The sequence below is a fragment of the Phascolarctos cinereus genome, unplaced genomic scaffold (assembly GCF_003287225.1).
Source record: "Phascolarctos cinereus isolate Bilbo 61053 unplaced genomic scaffold, phaCin_HiC Scaffold_5;HRSCAF=322, whole genome shotgun sequence".
Taxonomy (NCBI): domain Eukaryota; kingdom Metazoa; phylum Chordata; class Mammalia; order Diprotodontia; family Phascolarctidae; genus Phascolarctos; species Phascolarctos cinereus.
The window spans coordinates 323,777,713-323,802,390 of NW_027555958.1; the positions used below are offsets into that span (position 1 = coordinate 323,777,713).

General features: G+C 36.8%; 1 protein-coding gene across 2 annotated transcripts in view; it reads right to left on the bottom strand.

Annotated features, from left to right (window-relative positions):
* ASH1L (ASH1 like histone lysine methyltransferase) overlaps positions 1 to 24,678 on the bottom strand; it is a 237,167-nt gene that overhangs the window by 112,078 nt on the left and 100,411 nt on the right. For both annotated transcript variants that reach the window (XM_020991583.2, XM_020991582.2), the window contains exons 3-4: positions 18,705 to 23,283; positions 4,280 to 4,381 (exon numbers count right to left, since the gene is read on the bottom strand). In XM_020991583.2, the coding sequence (XP_020847242.1) occupies positions 4,280 to 4,381; positions 18,705 to 23,283 (4,681 nt within the window). The remainder of the gene's footprint in view (positions 1 to 4,279; positions 4,382 to 18,704; positions 23,284 to 24,678) is intronic.

Genomic DNA, 24,678 nt, shown 5'->3' on the forward strand with positions numbered 1-24,678 from the left:
TCCATGTCCATGCTTACCAACCCTAATCCAGGCTTTGATAATTTCTCATCTATATTAATAATCTCTTAGCTAGTCTCCACACCTTTAGTTTCTTCCTACTCAAGTCAAATCCCATGCAAACTTGCCAGAACAAACTTCCTCAAATAATATTTTTTTTTAAAAAAAAATTACACCATCCTCTGCTCAAGACATAGCAGTGGTCTCAACAACTCTAGCACATAGAGGTTAAAATCTGTTTGAGGCCCTCCATCAAGTATTCCCAAAACCTCTCCAAACTAATCTAATAAAAAAATTTTTTAAAGCTAGCATTTATATGGTACTACTTTGAGGTTTGCACAGGGCTTTACAATTTATCTCATTTGATCAAACCCTGTGAGGCAGGTACAATTATAATCCCCATTTTACAGATGAGGAAACTGAGGCTGAGAGAGGTTAAGCGACTGGTCTAATGTCACATAGTCAGTAGGTATGTGGGAACATTTAAACTCAGGTCTTTCTGACTCCAAGTCCAACAGCTATCCATCTAGCTGCCCAATTATCTAATTGTACTCCATTTACTACTACCTTCACTTAGGATGCCCACCATTTCTTTCAAAACTCAATTTCAAAGTTCATATACTTTGGGAAACAGTTTCTGATAAATTATTCGTTTACCTCATATTCTATTTAGTATTTAAGTATTCAATTTGTATTATGCTATTTTGTATCAAGTGACATTTTTATCCATTGAAAACTGTATTAACATCATTTCAACTAAATTGCAATTTCTTCAGTGATACAGACTGCGAATTCTACTTGCAATCTGTTATCCTAAGGCCTAGGGTTAGGTGCTCCAGAGCCCAGTAGGTACTTAGTCATTGCTTTTTAATTAGCTAACATGAGGACCTTATTCTAAATTGGAGTAATTACATTTGCCAACTACATGAGCAGAGATTCCATGAAAGCCCACTGTGGAGATGCAGAGTTCTGGCAATCACAAGGTGACATGAATTTGGGCACCAACTTTAGATTCTCTTGGGTCAAATTAAATCTTTCAGACATAAAAAATGAGCATACACTAAGAAATATTCCTAAAACCTACAAATGCAAGCAGCAAGAGACTTCTGACACAGTAATCAACTTTAATGAAGAGTTAAGAATTTCTATTTCTTCTCTCATCCTATTACCAAACAAATCCTAAAGACTTGACAATAACCTAAATGCCTTTGAAAAGTAATATCTTAACAAATAAGTGGCATCTTGTTTGACTTGTTAGACTCATTTACTCTTTTAACGATAGGAAAATTAGCAGGACCTTTTTTGATGTTCAATGTAATTTGAAGGACAAATAATTGATCATGAACTGTATCCCAGTCCTTAAGGTATAGTCAAAGGAAATGGAACATCTTTGGGATTTGCCATCTGTTTAGTAAACTCAGATATGTAAACAGCTGTACTACCCCACAGTAATTTAGCTCTTTAACACTTTTTTTTGGACAAGATGTCTGATAGACTGCCCTTGAACTTGTGTCCTAGCTTTGAAACAGATCCAAAAAGGATAATATACTAATAAAGTATACAATTGCACTGACAGCTGCAGTCATCGTCTTGCATACCAAGAGCCTGTGGTAACAGAGCTGTTTTTTATGACAGAGTATTCTGATAACATAGACCATCCACAAAGGCAACAGTGGACAAACTGCTAAGTGCTCCCCACCCTGGTATTTATAGATCTGAGTTGTTTTCCCAAATTCATTTTGTTGTTTCTGTAAGATTTCCAGGCTCCCTAGTAACGGATAATCAAAAAATTATTTCCTCTAGATCTTTAAATGAACACGAGAATGTTATAAGAAAGCAGTGTAACTTGTTGAAGAGAGGTCTTGACTAGCAATGAAAAGAATGGGTTTTCAATGAACTATATTCATCGCAACCCATTTCCTTGATGTCTCACTTTCTTATCTATAAAATGGGAATTATGATCCTTGCTATCTACCACAAAGGAAAGTTCTGAGAATAAATGAGATGAGATATATTAAAGTATTTTAATAATGAGCTCCTTCAAGGAAGGGCTTTCTTGAAAGACATGGCATGATAATAATAGTTAATATTTACATAGCGATATTAAGTGGTTTGCAAAGCTTTAAGTATATTCTCATTTAATCCTTCCAACAACCCTGTGAAGTAGGTGCTGCTATTACTTCCATTTTTATAAATGAGGAAACTGAGGTAGACACAGGGTAAGTGATTTGCCCAGGGTCACAAAATTAAGTTTCTGAGAGATGATTTTAACTCATGTCTTCCTCGCTCCAAGTCCAGCACTTTATCCACTACACTATTTAGATTCTTGCAATAATCAATGTGAAGTTACATTATCTAGCTGCCAGTAATAATCAAGGTGGAAAGAGAATGTCTATGCAAGGATGAGAATTATGTTCTTTTCCCTTCCAGTAATCAATAGGTAGTCTTACTCAGTACAGCACCTCTGCTTAGACTAGAAATGGGAATATTTAGTATACCATATTGGCTGAGATTAGAGACTGAGGTATAGGCAGACACAAATCTGGAGAGCACTGAGCAAAAAGCAGATAAACCAATGATTCAATTCCATTCTGACAAACAGTTTTGCTGCTCACTCCCATGATGATAATACCATGTCACCAATTCAAGCAGTTTACTACCTTTCTACGTACTGAACAACATGAAGTTTTATCATTAAGCCAACACTTCCTGCAGATTACCATCAAACTGCAACCAAAATACATCAATACCCAGAATCAGACAGATGAAAATAAGAATGTTCAACCAGGATTTCAAAAGTTTTAAAAACATAAATAGAGGATGAGACAACTGAAACATGAAATTTCGGCCAATTTTACCTCCAGTAAATGTCTTGTGATAAAGAGCTTTGCGGATTTTTATTTTTTTGATGCCCTGCAGTGACAGATGCTTTATCCTAATGGATCTCTCTCTTAACAACACCTCATTTGCCTTGTGGAATGCCTTGAAGAATAACCCTTCCAGGTATCCACCAAAGGATTCATTTACTTTTGCTGGGGATAAAAGACATCCCAAAGTACTGCAAAAGCAAAGTGCTATGGGACACATAAGACTGTCACAGCAGCCTCTTGCATGTTGTACTGATGAAGTTTAAGATGTAATAAGAATATAAATTGATGACCTGATGCACATATAAGATATTATTTACCAAAGGCAAATAGCACAAATGCACAAGTTAGGTAACTGGACTACAAAGAGAGAGGGATAAATGGGAATAAGGAGAGCAGATATGCATGAACCCAAACGGGACTGAAAGAGGAACAAATTGTGAAAGACAGAAAAGAAGAAACAAAAAAAAAATTCAGATCAAGAGAGCCAAGTCTACAACTGTAACAAGCTCTAAGAGAAACATAACCAGAAATAAAAAAGGGAAACAGACATACTGTAGCAAAGTGCCTGAATGGACTTGCCATCAAGATAGGAAGTGGCTACATAATTACACTATCCAAATAATATTGTTATACTTTATACAATATAAAACACTCCTTTTCAAGGGCTGTAGGTGTTCACAAACTCTTGATGATTTTTATGAATGCCCATGCCTTTGCATTTGCATAACTCCTTTGTACTTCTATCTATTTAAGAGATCACAGTAGTTTTAGGTGATGAAATCACAATTAACATAAAAAAAGAAACATCACTTCTTGTCAGTAACATGTTAAACCAAAAAAAATCCTAATTTTTAGTAACAATCTGAGTTCTTCATAGAACTCTCACTTTTTGCAGTAGCTTTATATGCTGCTTAATAATCTGTAGTATTGAGCTCTTCTTTCATCTAAATTTCTCTTGCTGCCATTTAAAACTAATTTTCCTCTTTCCCCAGTAGAAGAAGCAAATTGTGGTATACCTGCTTTACTGAAAAACTGCATTATGCTTAAAAGTAAATATTAAGCCTCTCTGCAGATGACTCCTTTTCCCTTTCGATCACAGGCTACATTTTTTAAACCTCCATTTTTGCTGCTTGTCTACTTTCCACCTATTTCTTTTGGATGCTTTTATCTGGACTCAATCCAAATCTCCATACCCTTTTAAAGTCACAGTATTCCCAATTATACTCAATCTAGGATGAAAGGAAAGGATTACTCTCTGGTTTCTACATATATTTCCATATTCCTGCATTAAGCTTATCTTTTCATCACAGATTACATCTGTTATTCACTCAAGTTAGGCAGAAATGAATAAATGATGTTAATACCACTGAAATAAGCCACCACAGAAGTCTGAGAAAATAAGTATTACTTGCCTGTTGAAGAAGTGCTCTCTGACGAAGACCTCTTTCGAGTAGGGCTGCAGTTTGTGCTCTCTGATGGCCTTTGGGAGGGCTTGTCTAGGGCTGGCTGGGAGCCTAGAGAACAGAAGAGAAAGATAACAAGAGAGCTTATATTTACTTAAATATAAAAGACAATGGCAATACAACATCTTACATAAGAACGATTTGGAATGGTTAACACTCTTTAGTTGTTGCTATTTCCCTCCATTTTAAAAGCACTACTTACTTGTAAACAGTCACAAACATAGCAGGTAGAGAAGAATAATAGCAATGGATTTTACTAGAAGAATATCACAGTTACTGTGAGTAGCAATCTTTATGGGCAACTGCCTTAAGTCAACAGAGGGAAAAATTTTCAGTGAAACACAATGTATAGAACTATGGATGATTTAGCTTCTTAGAATCACTATTCTAAAATGGATAAACAAATGAAATAGCTTAATTTATAAGATGACCAGTGATAACCTCAAAGATGTTAGCTCCTCCAATGGTTCATGTTAACCCTATGAAGATAAAATTTAAAATTAAAATAGATATGGAATGATGTGATGTGGGAGAAGTAGATTCAAATTTAATATACTTCACTGAAATTCTATACTAGGAATTATCAAATTCTTACCTCATCCAATGGGATCCTGTACCTATGAACATTTTCACCTTCTGCATTTTTTCAGCCTGGAAGCAATTTGCAATTAACTTACCATAAATTACCTAGAACTTATGATTTTCATCAACATAGTCTCTAGCAGATAAATCCTAGGGATTTAGCTGCCTGAGGCACACAGAGATTAAGTGACTTGTCCAGGGTTGAATAGTCAGTAAGTATCAGAGAGGAATTTATACACAGGTCTTTCTGCCTTATAGACCACTGCTCTCAACACTATGCCATGTTGCCTCTACATCATGCCAACAGTGTTTAAATAAATCTCTCTTTAAAAAGTATACTCAGAGATTGCTAGTCATAGGTTCAAATACAGAAAAGATTCAGAAGGCAAAGATTCCCTCAAACAAAAGGGATCTGAGCACTGTTAAGCTCCAATCACAGTAGTGATCTAATCTAACCCAAATCAAAAAAGCTCTACTAGAACATACCCAGCAAATGGTTGGTTGGTCCCTTCCTGAAGAACTCTAATGTGGGGAAACTCATGATCTGCTGATGCAGCTCACCCCATTTTTGAACAATTCTAATTGTTATCTGTCTGCTCTTCTACCTAAATGCTCCATAACATGTAATCTGTCTCTTATTTAAGAGAAAAACGTTTTTCAGGAACGTTCATTTTCCTGAAAAAAAAAATTTGCTTTTCTGTAATCTAAAAAAAAAATCAGCTGGGAAATCAAGATGAATACATCTTAAATCATCATATACTTTATTACGTCTACTTAATACTAACTAAACTAGCAGCACTCTGAAAAATTTCACTGGTTTAATTTAATAAACAGAATAAAACACTATACCTCCTGTAACATAGCCCACCCTAAACTCAAAAAACAACAAAACAACAAACCATTACCAAGGAAAACAAACTGCAAGACACTGGAACTGTCAGGTATAACCTCTTAACCGTAGCTACTGCCTCAAGAATTCCTTAGACAACTTGGGGAGAAAGAAGTAAACACATAAAAAACAATTATGTTTCTAGTGTTTTCCTTTGAGAAATTAGTAGATCATAAACTTTGATTTAATTCAAACCAGAGGGTGTACTCTTAGTAAGCTAAGGGGGGCATTATTTAGGTAGGACAGGAGGCTGAATGTTTCCTTCAATTAAGAGTACCTGAGAGGAATTTTTTTTTGAGGGGGAAATAAAAGGGGATAGGAGAGAATGCATTTATTATGCACCTATTATGTACCTGGAATGGCACTACACACTTTACAAATATTAACTCATTTGATACTCACAACAACTCTTTGAGGTAGGTACTATTATTCCCATTTTAAAGTTGAAGAAAATGAGGTAGACAGGGGTTAAGTGACTTACAGAGACTCCCAGAGCTAGTAAATGTCTGAGACTGGATTTAAACTCAGGCCTTCCAGACTCCCCAAGTCCAGCATTCTGTGCATTGCACCACCTATCTGCCTCAGATTTGGGAAAACTGATGTTACTTCTTACAAAAACACAGTAACACTAGCAGATCAATACAATAACCAAAACTGCCTTCTGTTCAGTCCTATATATACTACTATAATACAAAGGGGACATTTTAAAAAGCTGAAATAAATATAACTAGAATGTTTTTATTATCAGATAAGTTTTTTTGTTTTGTATTTTATTTTTCCCCCGATTACATGTAAAAACAATTTTTAACATTTGTTTTTGAAACTTTTGAGTTCCAAATTCTCTCCCTTCCTCCTTCCCACACCCCTCAATGAGAAGGCAAGCAATTCGATATAGGTTATACATGCGCAGTCACGCAAAACGTATTTCCCATATTAATAATGTTGTGAAAGAAAACAGACAAAAAAAAACCTCAAGGAAAATAAAGTAAAAAAGGATGCCTCAAACTGTATTCAGACACCACCAGTCCTTTCTCTGAGGATGGACAGCATTTTTTATCAGATAAGATTTTTGCTGAAGAACTAAATACCACAATGCAAAACGGACAACTACCTGAGATTAGAGGTATTCTCAACTTAACCATCACAGCTAAGAAATTAAAACCTAAAAGTTAATGAAACCAGAATTCTATATGTTTACCAAAAAAAATATTTATGGGAGAGATACATATATGCAAGGTCAGTTCAGACACATAAACAAAATAGCAAATAACAATCAAAAATCTTGAGGTAACCTCTTGGTTCATGCCCTCATAATTAGTGATGTATAGGTAATTCCAAAAGACAGAAACAAATGACCTAGGGAAGATCAGCTTAAAGAAAATTTATTCAAGACTTTCCTGACAACCAGTCAGTCAACCAACAAAGATTTATCCAATACCTATTATTTGCCCAGTACTGTGCTGGTTTAAAACATTGTCCTTGACCTCAAGAAACTTCCTTAGGTCTTGTGGCTACTACATTTCAGGTGGCATTAGTGCCACTCATTCTTGAGCTTCATCATCAGTTCCTAGACTACCTGGTAACCATTTCCCAAATTCCTACAAATACTTTATAGGCATCTTAGAGATAGGGTCAATGAAGGCTTCAACTGTATCTCTGATCATCAGGATATCCTTAAAAATCATCCTACCTCACTCACCTAAGGGTAAGAAGATAATAGTACAGGGATGAGGAACCTGCAGTCTCAAAGTCACATGTGGCCTTCAAGGTCCTCAAGGGTGGTCCATTTGACCGAGTCCAAGTTTTATGGAACAAATCCTTTTATGAAGAGGATTTGTTCTGTGTGAAGTTTGGAGTCAGTCAAAGGGCCACACTTGAGGACCTAGAGGGCCACATGTGGCCTCGAGACTGTAGGTGCCCTGGTATAGTCTCTTTCTTCAAAGTTCCTTTTGGGGTGGTATCTGGAGCTTCTGAATCAGCAGTGGGAATTAGAATAGGGGAGAGGAGAGGGAAGACGGAAAATACAGATTCTTGGAGAACTGTTATTGGCTGCATTAATATAGCACTTCCCAAAAATCTGAAACAAATGAGAAAGACATGACTTAGCTCACTTCATTTCTGAACCATTTGTCATTTCCTAAAAGCAATAGAAGCCAGTAGCCTATTCTTGGTGCTTAATAAGTGACTGGGGGAAAATTTTTTTTTATTTGGAAAGGGTGTCTTTTTCTTCTTTTAAAAGGTCTGTTCTAATCCTCACAAATCTGGACACTGATGAACAATACTTACAACACTCTGTATTTAATGAAAATAAAGCTGTGCCTCTTAGTCAACGATCTCTGGGGCTTGACAAACACCAATTCTGAGCTCCTACTACAGCTTTAAGAAGATAAGGGTGCTTCATAAATATTATTTGATGATGAAAACCAAACAAAGAGATACTTCTCTAAGCTTAAAACCAGCAAGTGAATCTACGATTAATGTACAACTGGAAACACAATGAGCACGCTCTTCAAGAAAAAAGTAATGTATTTTTACCCTAGTTGGCAAATGCTGAAAAATAATGAAATCTGGGAGACCAGACAAGTTTGATCAAATCTGCAAACCTAATTCTCTTAACACTGCCAAAAGCATAGTAACTGTTTTTCAAGTTTCATCATGGAAGTAGGTGACCAAAGATAGGTAGATGTGTGAGCTATTTCTGGACAGAACAAGGTTTGTCCATTACAATATTGGTCAAAATCAAATTATATGTTTGTACTTCAGAAGCAAACATAGGATGTACTATAGAAACTGAATATTCAATTTATATTGAATATATATTTGGTTGGGAATATTATGATTAATGTCAAGTTTAGACCTTTTTGGACTGCATTGGAACATAGCAAGGCTGGCTTTACCTATTCACTACTAAGTTTAATTCCTGGGGAAAAATAAATAATTGCTTATCATATCACCAACTTACATTAATTAGTGTCAGTGAGATAAAGTTTAAGGTAGGGTAGGGACCCACTGACAAAACAAACCAGGCAACTTGTCTTTAAGGATTGAGATGCCAACTAGAAAAGTCAGCTCATTTGTCCCCTCATCAATATCAACTTCAGTTCCTAAATGCGAAAATAAATAAAATGAAAAGAATACAAAGTATTACAAGGTAGGTACCTGCAGTGTTAGGCTCTTCCTCATCACCTGAAAGGCCAGGAAGTTCTCATTGGGAATCTTCCAACGCTGCATCTTTGCCACAGGTTCTCCATAATGAGGGTTATATCCTGAGTTAGAGCAATAAGGTCAGATATGCCCAGGAGCTGGGAAGCCAGGAAAACGTTTGGCCTTCTTTCTGTTCCGCTCCTTAGCAAAGAGTCATGTAGATTTCTACGTCAAAAGATAAAGCTGTTCTCTTTGACAGGCTCTTCTGGTGTCCTGTTTCCTCAAGAAAGTAGGTACTTTGCTGCTTGCTATCTTGATCTCTAATAAGGGGACGTGCTAATGAGTGTTGATCCATATCTGCCTGGATAGATGTATAAGCTGGAGATTCTGCTGTTCTGAGTAAACACTGTCCACTGCTCAAAAGGCAAGGAAAAGTGTATCTCCCAGTCCAAAAAAAGTACAGTTGGAAAATCCAAACATCCCCTCCAAAAATATTCACAGGGCATATGTACAATTCAAAATCACAGAGCGGTCCTTGATTACCTACTTATTTTAATGTGAATAGGACTATGGCCTGTCCTCAGATATAAATGTAGGATATAGGTGGGGATTCTCCAATTAATAGTAATGTAAACATACCAGGAACAGACTCATTCTGGGTTCCTGAGACAAACTGAATTCTACTCAATAAAGGAAGCACAAAAGGTAAACTGCAATAGAGAAAATACCCAAGTAAAATGGAGTTTTGTCAAAAAGTGGAAGGATTAGTATTTTACTCAGATAATACAGCCAAAAATGAAAGGTCATCAGTAAAAGGAAAGTCAACAGCCACCGAGGAGAAAAGATGACAATAGATAAGAAGATAGCTGTCAATAAGTAATGAGGGATTCTACAAATAACTGAAACACTGGGGGAGAGAGTAAAGGAACCTGGGTAGATCTAATTCAAGTTAGACAAAGAAGGTGGGCCCTTTTTATTAAAACCATAAGCTTGAAATATGCATAAAAGAAATGCAGATGAAATGAAACAAGCTAAAACAGGGGGAAATTGTTGGAAATATTTATCTTAAGTAGAGGTAGAAACAAAAAAATAAGCCCTGAAGATGATTTGGCACAAGAAATCCTTACTGACATCTTTATAGTAGGAACCTGAAACACAGCATCTGTGTCCCAGATAATATAACCGAAAAAACAGTATTATATATTATTAGCAGAAATGAAGAAAATTCCCTACTGATAACTGTTCAACATTATAATAGAGGGCATCACAAAGAAAAAATTATGAATAAAAACCCAATCTCATCACACTATCCTGAGGAATCTGGGGGAAAATGATTTACTTTTCCTAGGGCCAAATACTCAAGACAGAAAACTGCTGGATGGATAAAAAGTCTTTTAAAATATGTCTTTAACATGATTTTCCCCATACTTTTATAACTTTAGTAATATGGTTCAGTTAAAATGTATTAAGAATTTAGCACTAAAGAGAGAATGGTTTAACTATATAATCTTCTATTTATAATACTGCAAATATTCTTTAGGGAAGTGTGGAAAAGAAGGTCCATGTGGTTCATTAGGAAGACTACCACAAGGTGAAATATATACAGAATATTTAAACATATTCTTTCAAAACAAAGTTAAAAGCAAGCCCTCTGAAAGAAAAATCTGGTTTCTTCTTTCAATGGACCCATAGTTTCAACTGGTTCATATTATTAAAATGTATAAAACTTATCTTAAGAAAGTAATACTAAGCCTTCAGCTAGTTTCTATATTTTTCCATGCATATAAATTTAAAAGATATCTTGGAATGCTATACAAAGAATGAATTTGTCTTGATATTTTGAAGTTCGCGGGGACTAGTTACAGACCTGTGATTGCACTGCTATAGAAAATTCTCAGTAAGAAAACTCCTTCTACACCAGGGCAGATCAGTACCTATTCTGCAACTTACAGTCTTGGAGAAGAACTGCCTTGGGCACTAAGAAGTTAAGCTATTTGCCCTGGGTCACAAAGCAAGAATATTTTAAGTCCTGTGAGGCAGAACTTGAACCTATATCTTCCTGACTGTGAATCCTGCTCTTCATCTACCATGGCATGATGCCTTACAACATAATTATGATGGTTAAAAAAAAAGAACAAGAACAAATGTAAAATGCCACTCTCTTTAGAAACCTCTAATCTGGAATTGTAAATTGGTTCAACTCTGTAAAATAATTTAAAATTATATGAAAAAAATAGAATTTATATAGCACTTTAAGGTTTGCAAAGGGCTTTACATACACTACATCATTTTAACTTCACAACAACCATGGGAAGCAGGTGCTCTTATTTACCTCCATTTTACAGATGAGGAAATGAAGCAGAGGTTAAGTGACTTGCTGTGGGTCACACAGTTAGTGTCCAAGGCAAGATTCAATGCCACATCCTTTGACCCAGAGATTCTACTCCTTGACATACACTACAATGATAGAAAGAAAGGTCCCATATATAACAAAATATTCAAAGCAGAAGTATTTGTGGAGGTGAACAGCTGAAAACAAAGTATGTGTCCATCAATTAAGGGAGCAGCTAAACAACTTGTGGCATAAGAATGAAATGTAATAATACTGTACCATAAGAAACGACAATTACAAGGAATTTAAAGAAACATTAGAAGACTTAAATGAAAATGATGGAATGAAGTAAGCAGAACCAAGAGAGCAGTATGACTACAATGTAGTCTACAACGACGACAATGTAAAAGGAAAAAAAAACCATGAAAACTCAACACTAGGTAATTATAATGATAAAGCTTGGCTCCAGAGAAGAAATTAAAAAACGTACTCTTTCCTTTCACTGCAAGAGGTAGGGGACCATAAGCACAGAATGTTGTATTGCTGAACTGATTTCTGGGTTTGAGGTTTGGGGGTTTATTTTATTTTATTTTTTTTTGGTACAAGAGAAGTCATAAGGAAAGGGGAAGCTTTAGAAATGAACATGATGTAAAAACAAAAGATACCAATAAAATGTTTTGCTTGTTTTAAAGAAAGCTCTTACCACACTTTTTGTTTCAAGGTTTTAGTTTTGGAACCCTTGCTAAGTTCACGCTGGTATGTGAACCTGGAAGCTTCTTGTGAATGAGTTTGATGCTGGTATAAAAGCAAGCACCATAATAAAAACAGCTGTTTCCAATTGTAGGAAAGATATTTACTGAAAGCGATATATTTCATCTGACTTACCAATTAAACGCACTACAAGAGAGAATGATTCAGAGCCTATGGCTGGTGGTTTTTATGCTGTCTTTGCTCTTCCTCTAATTAGGCTCTTTCTCATAAAGCCCAAGTAGGATCATTCACTAGAATGGAATTCCTTTGGAAATTCCCAGAACTGCACTCACCACCACAATCAATTTTCTACTACTCTTCTAGGTACATATGCACTTAACCCATTTATGACTACAAGTTTTTGCACGTCTTGTGTAGTCCTAGAAGATAAGATATTCTAAATCAGTTCAGATTGTTCAATTATTTTCCTGTGGCATAAAAAAAGAGGAAAGGAAAACACTTTTCTTCAGTAATACCACTATGCTTTTCCAATAAACATACTTTCTTCAAATAAAAGATGAAAATTCAATCCTAATTTCATTCCTGACAAAAAATTACGTTCAGCACTAAACGCACAAAACAATATTTACAAAAGAAACTAGCTGCAGTAATTACCCATTCTTTGCTTATTCTAGTATTTGTAGAAATGGGTGATGGGCAATGTTCTTATTTCAACAGATTATTTAAAAACCTGGTTTGCATGGCTTTTATTTGCTACCAGAAGTTGATACTATTGTAAAGAAGAGATGAACATCTTACATTGTTGTTCAGAAACTCATTCCCACTGTATCTGATGTGTGGTAATAATAATAACAATGGCAATAATAATAGCTAGGATTTATATGGCACCTTAAGGTTTGCAAAATGCTTTAATGGAAGTTTATTTTTATTATTTTTTTTTTTAGTGAGGCAATTAGGGTTAAGTGACTTGCCCAGAGTCACACAGCTAGTGAGTTTTTATGTGTCTGAGGCCGCATTTGAACTCAGGTCCTCCTGACTCCACAGCCAGTGCTCCATCCACTGCGCCACCTAGCTGCCCCATTTAATGTAAGCTTAGGAAACACAAATGACTTAAATAACCACCCAAGTTACTCATTAGGCTTAGATAAAATTAGGCAATTTTATATGACTTTTGTGTTATGATTTTATTTGGATAACTTGGTTTTATGTTGTTGGCAGGACATTTTAAAAAACACCACCACTCCCTATAATATTGACACTGAAGTGACTTCACCCTTCACTTAAAAGTGATCACTTAAATCATTTAAAGTGATTCTGGCAGAGGTTCCCGAAGTGGGTGATATCACCCCCTGGGAGGCACTGGAATGATCTAGGGGGCAGCAGTAGCCTCAAAGTGCAATTGGGGGGCACTGAATTAAAACAAGGGCGTGGTGGAAGTATAAGGGAAGAAGAGAAGATAAAAAAATTTTGAAAAACCATTCATACATGCTTCATCTGTTGTGTAACAGAGTTAAAGTTGTAGTGATTACATAATTTTCCAAATAAACACACAAAATGCAAGTTATAACTGATGAGTGGTCAAGTCTGCCAACAGGTCTTAACAAGCAAGTGTTGGCAGGTGAGTGTGTCACACATTGTTGAGAAGTCCAGCATGCATCAGCAGGAATATGTGCATGCAATGACTTGTTTATAATATGATACTATATGGTTATATGACATAATACCATGTCATCAAAATTTCAATGCAGGGAAAAAACCCACAAATTTATAATAAATTACTACATTTAAGGTACGTCATTTTTAAAAAAATATATTTTTTAAATGACGTAAATTTTTTTAATAACCGCTAATGGGTTAAAGAAAATACATTTCTAGGGGAGTGCTGAGTAATTTTTTCTTAAAAAGGGGGCAGTAAGCCAAATAAGTTTGGTTGGCTTCCTTTGGACATCATACAGTTTATCAATACCCCTTATTAAATCACAGTGTTCAGAACAGAACAAAATTCTCCAGATGAGGTCTGACAAAAGCAAAGTACAGACTGTCACTCCCCTGGTCCTGAAAGCTATACCCCTTTTAATGCAGCTCATGATTGCATTAGCTTTTTCGACTGCTATATCACACTACTGACATATTTAGCTTGCAGTTATCTAAAACACTCATATCTTCAAAAGTACTGTCTAATCATGGCCTTCTCCATCTTATACTTTTGAACTTTTATTTGTATCCAACCACAATATTTTACATTTTATTCCTCTGGATTTCATCTTATTAGATTCATCCCAATGTTCTAGCTTGTCAAGATCTTTTTGGATTGGCTTTGTCAGACACTGTTAGGTACTTCTCCCAACTTTGTGTCATGTGCAAATTTGGTGACTATATCTGTATCTTTATCCAAGACGCTGATAAAAAGTGTTCAAGCAAATAAGGCCTGGCAAAAATTCCCAGCGTACTTCAATGTAGACCTCTTGCCATGCTGACACTAACCCATTAACAACTATTCTTTGAATCCAATTTACCTATGTTCTCCACAAGGATAGTATAAGATGCTTTATCAAGAGCTTTACTAAATATGGGTAAACGATATCCACAGCATTATAGTAATCTAAAAGCCTAGTAATTTTGTCAAAATAGGAAATGAGATTAGTCTAGAATGACCTGTTCTTGATGAAGCCATACTGAATTTCCCTATCTAGATGTTTTACCAGCCAGGTCTTTAATTATCTATTCTAGAATTTCCCCAGGAATTTAAGTCAAGTGGAGCATACCATACTTTGAAGTCTGTTCTCTTATCTTTTTTGAAACTGGAATAACATTTGCCCTTTCCCTTGTATCACCTCTCCTGTTTTCCATATCTTTCAACTATCAGTAGTTCACAAAATGGAAAGCACATCTGCCAGTTCTTTCAGGGACAAGAATATGGATCATCTGGGCCAGATGATTTTAATTCATAAAAAAACAGCTACGTGGTCTCTTAATATCTTTCTACTTATCTTAGGCATCAGCCCCTACTTCATGTATTCAATCAGTTGCAAAAGCCCTTCGTTTCCATCTCCACATCTCTTGCATTAATACCCTGTTCACAACTTACATAACCACCACCTTAGTTCAGGTGCCTTCATTACCTCTCACCTGGACTCCTATCTCCCTGCATTACCTCTGTTTCCACCCAGGTACCAAAATGATTTTCCTAAAATTCAGCTCTGACCATGTACCTGCTGTACTAAAGAAACCTTAGTGTCTCCCTATTGCCTCCTTTGTTTGGTGTTTCTATCCACTGATGACTTGATGCCAATTTATCTTTCCAGCCTTATTTTATCTATCTATCTATCTATCTATCTCCCCATCTTGCACCCTATGGCCCAACCAAACTGCCTTTCTTGCTGTTTCTTACATGACACACATAATTCCTAGCACCTGGAATATGATCCTTCCCCTCTAATTTGCAGAACCTCTTACCTCCTCTGATATTTAGCTCAAGTTCCACCTTTTTCAGCAAGGGCTCTTAACCTTGGGTCTGTAAACTTAGTCTTTAAAATTTTTTTGATCATTATTTTAGTATAATTGGTTTCCTATTATAATCCTATATGTTGTACTTCATGGATTTAAAAATAATATTCTGAGAAGAGGCCCAAAAGCTTCACCAGACTGCCAAAGGGGCCCACATTACAAAACAGGGTAAGAAACCTGTTCTACAGCAAACCTTGACCTCCTCCTCAATATGCCCCTCCACTGTTAGCTGCTAGTACTTCTCATCTCAACACCATGACACATTTATTTTTCATATACTTGTATATGTATAAATATGAGCTCTTCTAATAGAAAGTAAGCTCCTTGAGAGAAGAGACTGTTTCATTTTCATCTCTGTATCTCCACTGCCTAGCACAATGCCTGGCATATGCTGGATATATAGGTTGGGGGGTCATCTGTAGAGTGATGACTAATAAGATGAAATCTTTTTAGTATGTGGCATATTCTGGCATCTCAAGACTATTTTTGAATCCTGATTCTGATTATCCAGTATATTAGATATTCTTCCAACTTTGTGTCACCTGCAAGTTTGGTAAGTGTGACATTTATGCCTTTATTCATTCAAGTCACACATAAAAAGTTAGATAGTAATATTGTAAAATATCTGCCAGTTCATTTGATATTTAAACTAAAGACAAAAGATTGTCTTTTCCTGCCCCCAAGAAGCTTACATTCTAATAGAGAGAAAACACATTCATTGGAGGGGGAGCTATAGGATAAATGAATTATGTATTCTTTGCAAAATCCAGGGCAATATTTACTTGATCATAGTTCTCTAAGCAAGAGGTGAAAAAGCAGGGGAAGGAAAGGAGCACATATTTGTGCTGCACAGAAGAAAGAGGGACTGGATGTGTTAAATCAGCTAAATGTAATGAGCTCTCACCAAACAACATGGCCCAAGAATACTACTACTAATAATTATAATAATGGGTCCTGACATTGATAAGGAAAGATAATTTTATATATGTAAGAATGTGGTTTTTCTTTTCATTACATTATTTCCCAAATATAATACAAGATTATTTTTTCTTTTCCACTAGAATAGCTCTTATTTTCCAAGTATGTAAAAAAATATGAAAATCAGAAATATCAATATGATATTCACTCATTTGTTTCTTGGCTCTGAGGAGCATATTCTAGAGCTTCTACTTGTTCTGGCAATGTTTTCTTCCTCTTTTACTCCAAATAATTATTTCTGCCCATTTCCTTGAAGAAATTTCCCAACCATTACAAATATATTCTTCAAAAATATTTATGCTTCAGTTTTATGAAGATTGAAACGTTTTACAGTTAAGCAAATTTCTGGAGTCTTTCAAAGTGAAGGAATGCTCACCCTCAAAAACAAAGAGAACAGTAATAACAGAAGCTCATTGTAAGTGTTTAAAAGCTATAGATATATTTAACTCAGAGCTCTACTCAAATCATCAGATTTCTGAATTACCACAATTTGGTTCTGGAGAACCTCTCAATAAAGAGTTAAGGACAATAGAATGGAACACTGAATATGCTGTCAGACTAGGTCTTATTTAGCTTTTTATGTTGTTGTTTAAAGGCAAGAGTCAAGGGGAGGGACAAAGAGATTTATTAGCAAGTGACTGGTATAAAAAAAAAACCCAAAAGAAATCAGTAACTTGTTAAAAACTAGATTACTGGTATAAAAGTTAAAATACAGTGATTGATAAAAAAAACTTCTATACGTATAATCAACCCATAGATGGCTGTATCTAAAGAGAATAAAGAAAACTTCTTTGAAAAAGTTATCAAGTTATTTCTTCATTTAATAAACCTAAATGGCTCTTTACTGTCCACAAGACAAAATACAAAACCCTTCTACCCTTGTTCCTTCCTGTATTTCCAGTCTTCCTATATCTTATGATCCAGTGACACTGGCTTCCATGATGTCCCTCGAATCAGACACTTCATCTCCAGACTGTACATTTTCACTGGCTGTTCTCTATAATAGACTGCTCTTTCTCTTTGTCTCTGCCTCTTGGCTACCTTCACGTCTAAGCTAAAATACCACCTTCTTTAAGTCTTTCCTGATCCTTCTTTATCTTAGTACCTTTCTTCTGAGACTACCCTCAATTTATCCTATATATGTCTTATTTGCTTAGTTGTTTGTTATGTTGTTTCCCTCCATTAGACCCTGAGTTCCTTGAGGGCAGGAGCTGTTTTTGCCTATCTCTGTATCTTCAGTGCTTAGCATACTGTCTGGCACACAATAGGCATTTAATAAATGCTTGCTGACTTAACTAAAACCAAAACAACATGTCAACAATTCTATAACTACACGGATTAAATCCCATAAATAACTTGTTTTTTGAGGAAACAGTATCTTCCTTTTTTGTCTTCTTTTTATCATGTGAACATATGAGTGTTACAAACTGCTTTTCAGAAACTGTCCAATAGTCTTTTCTATAATTATAATTTATGAAAATTAATGTTTATGAAATTTAATGTTTTGATTTACGGATAAATTTTTCATTGTTTATATTTTTACAACAGGATATGAAATGCGAACAACGAATTTTTCTCATAGGACACAACACATGCTAGCATTTCAACAATTCTGATTTTGTTAGTAAAGTACTCCCCTTCCTGATACAAACAGCTCAAGCTATGGCTTCTTTAAAAAGAGTTGCTGAAGCTGAAAAAATTCACTGCCTAGGGGCCAGCCACATAATGAAACTCTCTGGGTTTAGCTGAGCTGGTTCTCAGACAACAGACATAAGATCCATCATTGGGCCTGCATTCCAACATTTTGACAGGATTTACAACCAGTCCTTATATTTATCTGGCATAACCTTTGAGAATTGAGGGTTAGCCCCACACCACAATAAGAACTTGAGTGGAGGGCTGAAATCTACAAATTTTAGATGAATATTTATTAAGAATCTTGCATAGTTCGTAACAAAAAAAGTATCATGTGGTATTATACAAAGAGGAAGAATCACTTTCCCTTTCTTTTGTGGTTTTAATTTCATCTGGTTACCACCTTTCCTCAAAACACAAAAAATATTATAGTGTGACCATGTAGATTCACGTTCTTATTTCAAGTATGAATACAGTATTAAAAATAAGATCCAAAAACACAAAGAATAACTTTAAGCAATTATCTGAACATTATTAACACCCAATGGCAATGAACTTTTTCTGAAATGTAGCACACAGGAAAAGAACCCTCTTACCTGTCAATGTTTGCAGTGCCCTTTCATTGGAAGGCAAAGTTTCCTTTCTGAGAGGCCGATTTAGTGAAGTGTCCTGTGCAGTAAAGAGTCCTGGGCTGTCAGTCAATTTCTTCCGGCCACTCGTGTTAGTAGAGTTTGATACTCTGCAGCTGCCTATTGCACTTGTGAAAAGGTTTGTGTGTTCATCACTGCTGGCTGGCTCAGAGCTGGGTGTGAAACCTCCAAGGGACAACCCTGGAGATGTTTCTGAACAGTCAATCTGTAAAGGTGTCTGCAACCCCAATGCCAATGAACTGGATTCTGAAGGCTCTCGGTGGACCCACTGCTCCTCTCGGCTTAATAAGCTTTTTGATGGGGACAGGTGAGGACAGGACATGTGACAACGATGCTTCTCTTTGTGTTTATATCTTTCCCCAACAGCATCTTTGCCAAACCGGTAGCGCTTCAAGGATTCCAGGACAGTTCTGGAAGAGCTATTGGTAGCTAAAGTGTCCATGGAAACCTGGGGTTGCTCAGAAGAACGGTGTTCTCTATGTTTGTGCCGGTGTCGGTGTTTGTGCTCCACCATCCAACCATAAGCCATCTCAGGAGGAACGCTGGGGTAGGTGCTCATGGAGAGAAGGGGTGTCCTGCTTGTTGTAAGAAAGGCCTCCTGACGAAGTAGCTTATGTTTCTTCTTATGGTATTTGGCAGGATTGAGAAGCAAATGACCAGCATGCATGTAAGAAGGAGGTGGCAAAGGAGTGGTGAAAGAAGGAGAGGGAGGTGGTGGATAAAGAGTTGGAGGGTACCTTCCATAGTAACCTAATCCTATGGGAGCAGCTGCTATTGGAGAGGGAGAATAAGGCATGCCATAAGAGGGGTAAAACCCAGTACTAGAGAGAGGGAAACTAAGGCTATGCATAAAAGGCATTTCAGCCATTGCTTCCCTCATCTTGGGGGGCCTCCCTCTTTTTTTCTTTAAATCAGGCTTTCTAATGTAGTGCAAAGGGTCTAAGGGAAAAGTGGGGTGCGTATAGAAACTGTTAAAGTTAATTCGAAAAATAGTGGGTAGAAGATCACGGGGGATAAAATGATGACTTCGATGAGTGATCCGAATTTCACTTAAACGACTTATTAGTTCCTCCAGCTCAGCAAGGAAGTCTGGATCCTGTCTGTTTCGTAGCTGGGGATACTTCTTTTTCCGTTTTCTCTTCTGTCTTTTCATTTTGTCATAACTGAGGTAATCATGACTCCTGCGTTTACACTTGTGTTTATGCTTCTCTTTGAGACTACTTAGGACTGTAGAGGTTTCAGGGGGGATGAGAGAAACATGTTCAAAAGAATGTCTTCTCTTTTTCTGCCCACAAAACTTTTCCGCCCTGTCTGATGTGCTATTATTATCTGTTCCAATCCCACTATCACTAGGAATGGTCTCATCACTATGAGATTCACTAATTGGAGAAGGAGTAGCCTCCTTCAAAGAAGTGAGCTCACTCAAGTGAGAAGGAGAATTTGGCAACAAAGTAGGAGGAGATAATCGCCTCCTTCCCTTTGAAGCCTTCTTCATAGCAAGTGTCTGAATCATACTGCCCTGTCTGGAGTGTATATGTAAATATGGCACTGAACTGGGCTCAACAAATCCTGCATCACTGCTGACAGGACTCTGGCCCCCACTGGTCCCAGAAGACTGAGAACAGATGGGGGATGGAAGAACCTCAGAACTACTTGCTGCTGAAGGCAAAAGAGGGGGGAGAATTTGTCCTAATGCTGACCCAGCTGCCTGATGAGCTGTTTTCTCTAGGACAGCCAGACCAGTTGGGCTACTAGTTAAGATGCCATTCAGCACAGCTTTTGGTTTCCGGCCTCGCCTCTTTCCTATATAAATGGTTCCTTTCTTGCTGACATTTATTTGTTGGCCCAGTTTGGAGCCAAATGTGGCAGCAAGTGTTGACACTGTATTGTGGAGTTTGGATTGCACTTTCCCTTTGTTACTTGACTCTACAGAACTTGAGAGAATCTGATTCAGGAGTTTCTTTCTCTTCAAAGTCTTCATCTTATTTATTTTTCGGATAATCGTTTTCATTAATTGGCCATTGTTTCTCTTGCTAATTTTTTTATCAGGTTCCATCTCAAGGTCACTCACACCACAGACACTTGGTTTATGACTCTCATCTGGACCCTGAAGTTGATCTTTTCTTTCAAAGAAGTCACTACTACTTCTATGCTTGTCACTCTCAGATTCTAGTTTGCTTGGACTTTCAGTGGCCACAAAGGGTGCCACTGATAGCACAGGTGGTTTCATCTTGACTGGTGACCTGATTTGTCTTTTTGGCCTTCCCCTCTTTTTGGGGAAAGGCGATACTGACAGACTTTGCTTGAAGGAAGGAATTTCAATTTCTGGCTGCAAAATAGGGGGCTCTTGCTCTTCTTTTGACTGTAATGAAAAGACTTTAGAGGCTGGGATTTTTAGGGTCCTTTTGGGGGGACCTTCTAGTTGGGGCATCTCCTTAGTTTTAGGTCTTCCTCTTTTAGGTTTATAAATGTCAGTTAAAAGGTCACCAGACATGCATATACTGGAGGAAAGTTTGTGGGTGGCAAAGGACTTATGAGACTGCTTGTCAGTTTCAGTTAACAGGGAAAGAGATGAAGCTGTGCTAGATTTACTCAGCTTTGGCAATCGGCATTTAAGAAAGTCATGCTCCACAAATGAAGATGGCCCAATATTTTTCATAAACTTGACTGGCTCGGAGTTGCTATTTGACAAAGAGCTACATGAAACATTTTTAAAAAGCTCCGATCTTTCTAATTCTAGCCCTTTCGGAGGCCGGCATGTATTTCTTGCTACCACTTTAGTCCATCGTGGTTTCCTTCCTTTTCTTTTTTTTAATGGTTTGGACTGCAAACTAGTGCTCAGGCTTTCAGCAACTTGGCAGTGTTTCTCTGATGCAGTTACTGCACCAATCTTCAGAAAGGGTTTACTGCTAAATAAACTAGTGAAACTAACAACTGAGGGGGTAATTGTAGCATGAATACTGGATTCTGAAGCCAGACTTGGCTTTTTTCCTATGGAAGAGCTCATTCTTGGGTTATCTGTGTGAGTAGCTTTTGAATCATTTAACTCTTTATCACTCCCTTTGCAATCAGTGTTCATGCTATGAACCAGAGACCTGTGACCAAGGTTCATATGGGAATTTTCAGAACTGAATTGGGTTTTTCCAATGGATTCAGCAATTCCTTCCATGAGTTCTGTGGAAGGACCTAAATGTAATGGATTAGTAGCCAACTGAGAGGAAGTTCCAGGGGGACTTCTGTTTAAAGGCGTAACAGACATGGCTGGTGAAGGGGAAGGGAGATTACTCTCCCCTATTGCACTAAAGGGAGATTTAGCTGTAGACGCATCAGAAGTACCTCCCATTTGAAAGTCTGGTGAAGTGCAATATACTGGAGGCTGCTTCTCATGCTTTGTAGTTTCAACATAGGTCCCCCTTTCACTGGATAAGAAATTGTCTTGCTGGATGCAAGTTCCTTCATTAAAAATGTCTTTGTCCAAAGTAATGATTTCTTTTCGAATTGAAAACTTTTCTAATATGCTATCTTTATTCTGCCGTATAATAGTCTTCTCAAAAGCTTTGCTGGTAGCACTATCTTTCAGGGATTCAGAAAGCTCCTGACTTTCATGATTACTAGTATTTGTATTGCAAGAAACCTTAAGTGGTTCCTGAGCAGGAAGCAAGGCTTCAGCTTTTAAATTCACAATATCTTTGTTGACCAATCCTGCCACAGGGCAAGCCACCAATTTTTTTGCAGGGTCCTTATTAACCAGTCCAACTGCTGAATTTGTTATTGTCTTCTTCCCACAGTCCTTTGCAACCAGTCCAATGGCAGGGCCCAACTTCTTTACAGAATCTTTATTAACAAGTCCAACTACAGTACCAAGTCCCAACTTCTTTCCTGATTCCTTATTCACCAAACCTGGGACTATACCAATTCCCAATTTCTTCCCTGAATCTCTGCTCACCAGTCCTACTGTAGTGATAGTCCCTGCTTTCTTTCCTAAGTCCTTATTTATGAATACTGTTGTAGTACTAGTGCCCAGTTTTTTCCCAGAGTCTTTACTGACCAATCCTACTGCAGCACTAAATATTGGCTTTTTCCCGGGGTCTTTAGTCATCAACCCAACTGCTGTGCTAATTGTTGGTTTCTTCACCAAGTCTTTGTGAATAATTCCTGCCATAGGACCAATACCTGGCTTCCTAATCAAGTCTTTGCTAACCAATCCTGCTGTAATACCAGCCCCTAGCTTTTTCGGCTTTATCTTGGAAGACTTGGAAGGTGGACAAGTAGCAATGAGCTGCGCCAATTTTTCTGTTACACTTGTTGCTCCATTAAGTAGTGCTCTGTCCTTTGAGTCAGGGTCACGGTTACCAACAAGAGTAGATGGTGCTGATTTAACATAATCTGTCATTTCAGAGTGTAGTGGAGAAAGCTTCTTTGACACAGGATTATTTTCTCCCTGTGAATGAAGGTGGATGCCTTCTTCAGACCGGCATTCAACAACTGTAACATCACTTGCTTTCTTGTAGAGTTTTGAAGGGTCCTAAAAGATGAAAAGAGAAAGGTTTCAGAGAAAGAATGAAGACACGAAAATACTTTAAAAGACTATAGTAAGTGGTACATCATGTGCTGCCAGTACATTTTAGTGAACTTTTACCTATATAAACTTGTATGAAAAAAATACAACTGCTACTATGATCTTTCTTTTTCTCAATTAATAATTAACAGTTGTTCTCTTCACTGAATTTATAACACACACATACACAAATATATATGGGCAAACATGTTAAAAACTTTAAAAAATGATCTAAGGGTAGTCAGGTGCCTCCTGTCTCCCCATACCATATCGTTTTTCATTAAAGTAAAACGTAATGCTCATGTTTTTGGGAAAGATTTCTCCAACTGACTTCAGTTATTCTAAATCACCAGCATAATACTTGACTCACCCAGATCCTCAACTGCTAAACTTGTTCCAACTAACTGTTGGCATGAATACAGAATCCAGTAATTGCAGGGGATGAAAAGAGGAGAAAGAAAGAGGAACACTGACAATCCAAAATCACTCACATTTGGCTTTGAAATTTGTTTTTACACATTTGATTATAAATAAGTTTTACTATTTTATTTCAATATGCTTGTGCTTGAAATTCATAACATTTCCCCCAAAAAGTAATAAACATAAAGGCCTGCTCAACATGAACTAAAACTACCCAACTCTACTACTCTAACAGCTCCTGTGTGACTGCTGCTCAGTACACATTAGAGACAGGCAATACCACCTCTTAGATTGATTCAAAGTTTATATCTAAGAAAGTACATGTTCTCATAACTATTATTTAATTTCTCTCCATTTAGGTTTTATAAATGGCTTTCCTGACTGAGCTCAAAATAAGACTCACATCTTTAAAAAGCAGAGGTGGTCTTTTACAATGTTGTTTTGCCGTACCTCCAATGGATACCTCATTATCCACTTTGGGATAATAAATTAGCTTAATAACCATGAACTTCAGTTTCAAAGGCCTTCTTTCTTATCGCTCCTGCTTTTAATTGAATAAACAGATATTTACTTCTGCAGAGAATTTAATCAAATGTTATAAGTGACCATTTAAATAAGAGACTGAAATTAAAGTACGAAGGTTACTCTTTTAAAAGAAAAGCTTGTCTTTTTTAAAAATTAAAAAAATGGTTATCTTTTATTTTTACATAACCTTTATTTTCAAATAGCTCCCTCTTGCCTCCCCAAGTGAGACAGTCATCTCTTGAAACAAAGAATTTTAAAGAAAAAAAAACAAGGCAAAAAGAAGCAGTTTAACAAAATCAATCAACATATCAACTGGTTCTAACAATATAAGCAATATTTCACACCAACAGTCCCCTACCACATGCAGGTTTATCTTGACACTGTCTGAATATTACTCCTTGACAGGGAACTCCATAA